The sequence below is a fragment of the Pyxicephalus adspersus genome, chromosome 1, assembly GCF_032062135.1.
Source record: "Pyxicephalus adspersus chromosome 1, UCB_Pads_2.0, whole genome shotgun sequence".
In the NCBI taxonomy this organism is placed as follows: Eukaryota; Metazoa; Chordata; class Amphibia; order Anura; family Pyxicephalidae; genus Pyxicephalus; species Pyxicephalus adspersus.
This window is the reverse complement of record NC_092858.1, coordinates 86140536-86149584: the sequence shown is the minus strand read 5'-3', so window position 1 is coordinate 86149584 and position 9049 is coordinate 86140536. Positions and strand designations below refer to the sequence as shown.

Here is a 9049-nt window from a genome sequence, read left to right as displayed (position 1 = left end):
ACTTACAATTTAACTCTCTACCTGACACTCGGGTCCTGATTTATTAAAGCTCTCCAAAACTGTAGAGGATACACTTTCATCAGTGAAGCTGGGTGATCCAGCAAACATGGGATGGATCTGGTCCAGGACTGAAAACATTTGATAACAAATAGCAAATTACTTTTGGGAAATCCATTCCAGGTTTGCTGGATCACCCAGCTTCACCGATAAAAGTGTAGTCCAGCATTGGAGAGCGTTAATAAATCAGGCCCTCTGACTCTTTTAATACAAGACTACATTAGACAATATTTGCTTGGAATGATCTTCCTATGTTTGTGACTGTTTTGTGTGGGCAATCCTGATTTCTCCTTCATCCTAACATCATACGAGTAGGTTAATAAAATAAATAAATAAATAAATTGTCCTTTGACTATGGAAGGGACATTAGATTGTAAACTCCTCTACTAAACTGAGTTAGTTGCTTGACTTTGACAATGGTGTATGGTAAAGCCCTGTGTAATATGTTGATACTCTGTAAATTTGTAAAAAATAAATGTCTTGTAATCCCTAAGCGTTAGGGCTACAACAGTTCAGAGGTGAAGGTTTAGAATATTACATATATCCATCATTATCTGTCCCTCTTTACATTTTTTTCTTTAAGGGATTTATCAGTCTCAAAGGGGTCTCTCCAAGCCCAAAATATTCATCTTCAAAATGTGTCTGGTTAACACACTGCAATAACGTATAACCTCAAATTACTATGGACAAGGAGATGGACATTAAAATTCAAATATTTTCTGTGTGTCGATGTCATGGTAGAGATGAGTTTTGAGTATCTTTTTAGTAGATGTGACAGAAAACACTTCCGGACAGTTGTAGTAACCAGATACAGTAGAACCTCGGTTATCCGGCAACCATGGGGAATTGCCGGTTTTTCTGAATTTTCTTGTTATCTGAGTTCCGGATAACCTGGGTTCTACTGTATTATCTTGCTTTAGACTGCCAGCATGCTGTAATAAAGGGTAGGATACATACCTGAAAGGTAGAAAGAAAAGCAAAGGTTATTTTAAGCTTTCTTGTAATAAGCAAATGTTGGCCAGCTTGGCACAAACAAACCCTTGTTTTCCCCCCCGGAGTATGTGGCCAGCTACAAGAGCACGAAAAGGTGTATAATTATACAGTGACACTTTATTGAATGTCCATTGTTTTTTTTTGGCTTATGTATAGGTATTCATTTAATTTTACTTCCATAATGATCTCATTTAAAGATACTCCAACCTCCCTCATTGTAATATACTTGTAATAATGCACCTGTGCATTCAGAGGAGGCAAACCCTAAATAATAATTTAAATATATTTGGAAGGACTTCTCTTTATTTCTGCAACTTCAGAGCATGGCTAGAAGCTAGAGAAGGATGTGTTAAGCCCTTGTATTTTAAATAGTCGTCTATGTAAAAGAAAATCTAAATCATTCTGGGATTGAGAATGCTGACACAAGTTAGGCTCCTGTCCAAAGGAAACAAACAGTAGTACAGCTTGTGCTTAAAGAGGCTGTTAAGTCACAAAGTATATTGAATATATGAATATTGTTTAGACATAAACCTGTTAGATGGAGATGTTATGGCATAGAGTGAACAAGGAGTGAAGTTGTCCGAAGTTGTTTGATGTATCCAAAACAAGAAAGTTCTGGCTAGTTATGCTAAAAACCAAAAGTTGTAGCTGTGATGGTGTATGTTATGTAAAGCCAAGTAAGGTGTACTCCTCCATCCAAGCTCCATCTGTGGCCTTCACACATCTGAAGTCCACAGCTCAATTAAGCTAATGTAGTTAAGATCTCCATGTGACAATGCTCAGGTATGAGGCATCATTTGTTAGGTCCAAACAGTCACATAGGCAGAGGACATGGAGGTGCAATGATAACATCTATGCAAGTAAAGCCCCGTACAGATGTCTAATGGAAGTTCTATGGGGAGGGGGGAAGATGAGCAAGCACCACAACAATATTCTCACCTCAGTAGGATTAGCAGCTGTTCCAGTCCAACAGGGGGACACATTTCAACATTCGTTTTGGGGGACGATTATCTAACATTTTAAAACTTAAATCTCAGACATCTGAGCTCACTTGGTGTGGACTGCTGCTGCGTGGAATGAGGGAACATCGATCAGTATACCTTTTAGAAAAGGTGGCTATCAGGAACCACTAAATACTGTGCCCTTACTGAGCAGTTGAGAGTCTTTTTGAAATATAGATCATTTTAAGATTAATTTTATTAATCTAAATAATTTTAATGAAAATTTACTTTTAAAAGGCAGCTTCACAAAGCAATTGATTCCATGAGCTCCTAAAGTGATTTTTTTTCCCAGTCCATTGTAAATGAATTGCAGAAGATACACTCAGTTTTTTTCACATCAAATACACTATTTATTTTTCTTCTGTGTCACATGAAATCTCCATAAGAATATGGCACTATTTCTGCAGTGTCAGGTTTCCTTACCACAGTGAAACCAGCCTCATCTTGCATGCACACAAGAAGATGTACTGTTTCTTTTGCAACTTTCCTAAATGAAAACGGTTAATTTAAAGTACCGTATTTTTTTTTAGCAATGCAGAGCGACTCTTCACAATACCAGTTTGCACTTTTAACTAGGGATTTAATGTGCCTGAAGAGAACCGCTGAATGCAGAAAACAGTTTGGCCTTATGCCACATCCTCACATCCCAGCAGCATAAACAACCAAAGGTTATCCAAATGCCTAGTAAGCATAGTGGTTCAGTCATCTTACATATATTTTTTACCATGAATTGAGAAAAGGATAAGTATATAGATAAGGTTATCGGTAGTTACTCTTTTCTGTGCAACAGTTTGATTTAAAGTAAAAAAAAAAAAAAATATTAAAAAAACTTGTAAATAGCTGCAGATTGCATTAAAAAGATAATTTCTTTTTCAGTGAATTACAAGAAGTTTTGGCTTACAAGGATTTATATTATGCCTTTTGTGAAAAGCTGATTCTTTACATGGAAGCATGAAAATTTTGATTTTTTTGCCATTTTCTTTCTATACAGGCAGTACTTTTTATGTACAACTAGTTTATATACTGTACATTACTTCTCTTATGAGTAGAACTAAAACCCCACTATATTTATCAGTTCCCTCAAAGGGCATCGCCATTCTCGTCATTTTTCACTTTCTCCTTCCTCAGGGGAAGCTGGGATTGCCAGGTATCCTGGCATGTGCAGCCCAGCCTTTTTGACAGTTCCCAGCAGTTATCAGGCAGGTAGGATGGGATTATTGCAGATTGTCTCTCTTTGCAATAATGACCTCCCCAATTGAACATATTTAAAGTGGAAGTTTAGTTATTTTTAAGCAGACAACATTGTGACTGCAAAAAAACTGAAAGCCAAACCGATTTACTGGGCATTGCCTATTTTTCTTATTCTGCACTAAAGAATCACTTTTCCCATTCCTCATCTTCACAGCACTAAAAGAAAAGTGTAGTGGGGTGAATAACATTTCACTAGTTGGCTGTACTTTATAATTCTTCTGATTTGACTGTCACATTTTCACACATTTTTCACAGCTATGTATTGCATGTCAAGATCAAAAGAAAAATGTTGCCTAGGATAAGGGTCACTTTTTTGTTTGTTGTGGTATAACCCCCCTTACATATATATATAAAAAAGATTGGCACCTACAAAATGGGGTTTCAAAAGATAGAATATATCAATAGGTACCATGCACATAACATTGTTGGTTTCCAAGAGTGGTTACATGTTTCACAGAGCTTCCTGTGCTTCATTAGACCAGAAACCTGCGCTAACTTTGTCAGATTTACACAAAATTCATCAAGCAATATAACAACAAATCCCTTCTATCAGGACTCCCTTTTATCTTAATCACCCCCAAAAAAGCACACATATAGCGAGGGTGAGGAAAGGGGGGAAGAGAAATCCAGAAAGTCTCCACTGATATTGGTACTCAAGAAAAAAAACACATCAGGAGTTAAGCAGGAGAAGAGGATGCTGATCAATAAATAGCCTGTGCCCAAAACAATATTTCTAGAGGGTCCAAGAGGTAATAATAAAATATGGTACTTTGGTATTGTGTAAGTGCCAAATCTTTTTGACATATTAAAACTAAGACTCATTCTGACACCAAGTAGCCAATTCAAAAGTCACAATAGTGTATACTATATTTTCTAACAAAAAGGCTAAATATCCACCAAAAAGACAGGCAAATAACTCAATATATTTAACCCTTTATAACATAGTCCTATACCCTATATGCATACTAATGTAAGGGTTCTATGGTATAAATATTATATATTCTACTTACATGTATCTCTTCATATAGATAATATAGATAGATTTGGTCTATCAATTACAAATGCTTATTTATACTTACAAGTGAGATGTAACAAGGAGAGTTTGACTTTCTAAAATATTACAGAATTTGTTTGTGGTCTTAAAAATCTTTTATCCCTGTATCAGAGATCGATACAATTTGCAAACAATTTTTTCCATACCGATTGTAAATCTAGCCCATACCCACATCTTTTTTCATTCAGTTTACTGAATTTTTACACTTTTTTTTTCCTCTTTCAGCTGGGAAGTGACCTTGGAGGTGGCATTGGTGGAAGCCCTGCGGTAAGATACTTATAATATTAGTCTTCGCTTTCTTTAGTTGTATTACTAGATTCATTTTATTTATATTTATATTCATTTATTCTGTCCAATTATATATAATTGAATCGTTTTACCTGCCAAAGGGTGATAACTATTTGGATAATGACAATTCCTTTTTCAGCTTTTTTTATGCTTATTTAGGCAGTGAATGTTTCACCTAGCAGGCTGTGTGTTGTGCAGAAAATGTGCAATATAAGACTGTTATACAAAGCACTGCTTTCAATATTTCTGCCTGCTACATTATTAAACATCATAGCATAATTTATTTTAACTAGTGTTGATTGAATATCTCACTATTCGATTTGACAGCTTTTCGATCGTATAGTGAGATATTGTTTGGATGATCGAATGCTGAATTATTTTTAGGGGCTCTTGCAGCCCTTTTTACTAGTTGTATGTGTTCTTGGATAGAGTTTATCTATCCAAGAACACAGGGCACTAGATGTGATGAATTGGTGAACTTGTCCCCATTCAACCTCTAGTGCCCGAGGATCACCTGCAGTCACAGCTGTGACCACAAAGTTCCCACAGTCATGTGACCGTGGGAACTGAACTGTAGATAAACTTTGCAGTTTCACTACCATCCCCGGGGCACTACAGGTTAATTAACCTGCAGTGCCCCATGGATGGCACATTCTTCTCAATAATTGCAGCCTTGGCTGCAATCATTGATTAGCTCAGCTCAGTGTTAATTAACCTGTAGTGCCCCGGGGATCGCACACTCTCAGCAGAGTCTGCAATCATTGAAAAGCTTCCCTGGCCAGCAAGTATCTCTTACTTTGTAACACACACAGAAATATGATACATTTGTTACATTTTTCTGGCAGTGGATAAAAGGAAAATGTAACAATGTATCATAATATTACTATGCTGGAAAGAGTGTTATAGAGTAAAGCTGCGTACACACTTGCAATTTTTGTCGTTGGAAAGGATCTTTCACGATCCTTTCCAACGACAAGGGACTACCCGATGCATGAACGGTGCTGTACATACAGCACCGTTCATACTCTATGGAGAGGGGAGGGGAAGAGCGACGGAGCGGCACCCTGCTGGGCGCTCTCCCCCTTCCCTTTCATTAGGATCGGTTGTCGTCCATCGTCCGTGGATCCGGCAGGTCGGTCGTTCGGACGATGGACGACACTGACTGTACACACGGCAGATTTTCGCCCGATATTTGGCCGATGCCGATTATCGGGCGATAAAAATCTGCCGTGTGTACGTAGCTTAAGAGATATCATATCCTTGTAGGATAACCTGTAAAAAAATAAATAAATAAAAAAAAACACTCAATGAATTAATTTAACAATAATATATCTTTTTTAAAAAAAAAAAAACTTTTTTTTAATCCAAATTTTTACCATCGAATCTCGTTTTTTTTTTCTGGGCCGGGTCTACCCGAATCGGAACAGCCATTTTCGAATCGAATATAAGGATTACCCGAATTCGAACACCATCACTAATTGTCCCCAATAGAAAACTGCACAAATCGAAATATTCGTGGTGACTAGATATAGTCTGTAGTCCTCTATAAGTGATTCTGTGCCATACAATGGCTGGGGTTGTATAGATTTATATGTTGTAAGGCTACACAGACTATTTCCCCAGCATTTAACCTGAGGCTTTAAAAGCCCATGTTTGAAATTCCCCTGCATTCCAATGGGCTAATCTACACCAGGGCATTTCCTTGAGGCACATTTTTAAGTGTTATAGATAACGCTCCTTGCAACATTTTAAATCTTAAAAAGTGGGGTTCACGCGGGAAAATGCGGGTAAATGGGCCCATTGATTTCAATGTAGCTGTTTTTTCGCATTTATTAATGCTTGAAAACATAATCACCGCAAAACGTGGCAGAGATGTTTTCCAGTGGTTTAAGTAAAAGGCAAGCTTTAAAACTCTTGTAAAAGTGCATATAAATGCAGTAGGAATGTTTAAATGCATTTTTAAAACCGTCTGTGTATACCCAGCCTAAATTACTATAGTACATGTACAAATGTTAAGCTCAATTCCTGACATCTGGCAACATGCACATGATCCATGCCCCTGGACAGTCCGTAGAGACAAACAGTTAAGAAGTTTTCCTTGTATGGGTGGTAAATTGATAATAAAATATTATTTTGTAGCAAAAACTGCCATCTATCAGATTCTCCAGGAAAGATGTTCCTAAACTTTTTTTGTGAACATGTCTATGCAGGATTGATTGTGCACATCAGGTTGTGTGCAAGTCATAAATAACCACTTCACACACAGTTGTCTACTCTAGAGATGTCATCAGGGTTTAGTATGAAGCAGTTAAAGTCATCTGTTTCAGCATGAATACAGGCACTTTTAATTGCATGACTGTGATGAAAAGTTGCTCCTGTAGTTAAACGTAATCCACATTTGATGTTTTTTATCTTTTAAAGCACAGCTGATCTCAGTGTGGTGTAAATGAGGCAGCCTTCAGCTAGGGGTTAATATCCTGCTGCTAAGTGATGTCAACTGGGCCACAGCTGTGCCTGATAAATGGAAACTAGAGGGGAAAAGTCTCTGAAAACATGTCAGTCCAGTCTTTTGATTAAAACACTTATGACTGCTACCCATAGTAATGTGAGCTACAAGCAACTTTTACATTGATTTTTTTTTTTTTTTTAGTAAACGGACAGTAGCTGTAAACAATACAGATATTTTGAATCATGATCTTATTTTTTTCACAACACAACAATAGTTTTTTACTTCCTTGGCTGGTTTTATATCTGTGCAAATTTTTATTGTTGTTTTTAACAGAAAGGTGGAAAGGACAAATCATCCTACATTTTTCTACATTCTGATGGGACCACCCCCCCCTTAAATTAAAGCAGCAATTAAATCTAGTAGGGGTTTAAAGTCTTAAAATATCTACCTCAATGTTTTTTTATGGTCATACGTGTACCAACCAGAGAAATCTGCTGTCACGCAGTTAGGAAATGTGGTGAATCCTCCCCAGTATGAACATGGGGAGTTTTAAAGATCGAACAACTTAAAAACCTTTTCTTTCCTAAAATGTTTTGTCTGAACTTCTTCCTTAAAAGCCATTTTGTATTTACCTGTCCCCTTCAACTGATGCTAAGAATAGATAGAGAGATGTTACCCGGAGAATGGCTGCCATTAAAACATCTGTCTGCGTCTATTAATTGTAGGACTTCCCTGATCCAATGAAGCCTCAGGGGTGCAGTTAACACCTTCAATTCATGTTGTCATTGCAAAGAGTAGAAAATCAGCCCAGTGTCAGGTGGTGATCTTTCAGCAAACTGGAAAGTGCGTGTGAGCGATACCAAGGCTGATCCAATCAAAACAGAAGAAGGGTTACAAATTTTGTCAAGTGATTAGAGTAACCATTAATTTTATTTGTTTATTTTACTAACAGCATTTTACACAGTAATTGTACTTGCTAACCTTTACAGACAGATTTGAAGTAACTAAACACTTTTCCTGTATGTGGTGGTCTATGCTGTTTAGTCATTTAAAGTGGAAGTCAAGACCAAATGTTCCTATGCTAAAATCCTTACCACTGATTTAATGTGCTTGCAGTTCTCTTCCTCTGCTGACTGAAAGCATAAAATCTTCCTGAATCACGCTCTTCCAGTGTCATGTCAGGTACCTACATCACATGATAATAAATTGAGCCTCTGCCACAAGGAATCTCTGCTCCTTGGCTGCATATTTTGAAAATGGGAAGCAGACTATTGAGAGGTGTTTAAGTTGGCTTTAGAAAACTATTTTAGGGTTCATTTTAATTTATCAATATGTGTAAAATTTTATCATGTATTTGCCAAAGGGTTCTCCAGCGCACTTTGTACTTTTGTATTTTGATGCCTCGATTTCTGCTTTATCAGCCTCTAGAAAGATTTTGGCTTTCTTTCCGGAAATTCTTTTGTTTATGATAAAGTTTTATTCATAGCTTCAGGGCTAGGGAAAGATAACATTCCCTGTGCATCTAAAATCAGGTTTCCAACCTGACATTTCACTTTTAAGCGGATATAGCAAACAATGTCCAGTCTTCTACAGGATTTTATATGAATAATGGTTTTCTTTCTTGCTTTAGGTAGGACAGACGTTTATTCCTTCCTCTGTACCTGCTACTTTTGCTCCATCACCTACTCCGGCTGTGGTCAGCAGTGGACTCAATGATCTGTTTGAACTATCAACTGGCATTGGAATGGCCCCAGGGGGATTTGTGTCTCCGAAAGCTGTAAGTATGGCTGATCTTTCAGAACAGCTGTTGTTTTACCTTTGATGACAGAGAACACAAGGTGTCCTTGATCACTAATAAATTATCATACTTTTAGTCAGTTTCATAATTGTGCCCACACAAAATTAAAGGACACATGATTCACATGCTTTGCTTTTTTTCCCTCCTCCAGTTCGCGG

The 9049-nt window shown here is 37.3% G+C and overlaps 1 protein-coding gene across 1 annotated transcript in view; it reads left to right on the top strand.

Moving 5' to 3' along the window:
• AP2B1 (adaptor related protein complex 2 subunit beta 1) overlaps positions 1–9049 on the top strand; it is a 66146-nt gene that overhangs the window by 36525 nt on the left and 20572 nt on the right. The window contains exons 15-16 of the mRNA XM_072416953.1: positions 4582–4623; positions 8724–8870. Of these exons, the coding sequence (XP_072273054.1) occupies positions 4582–4623; positions 8724–8870 (189 nt within the window). The remainder of the gene's footprint in view (positions 1–4581; positions 4624–8723; positions 8871–9049) is intronic.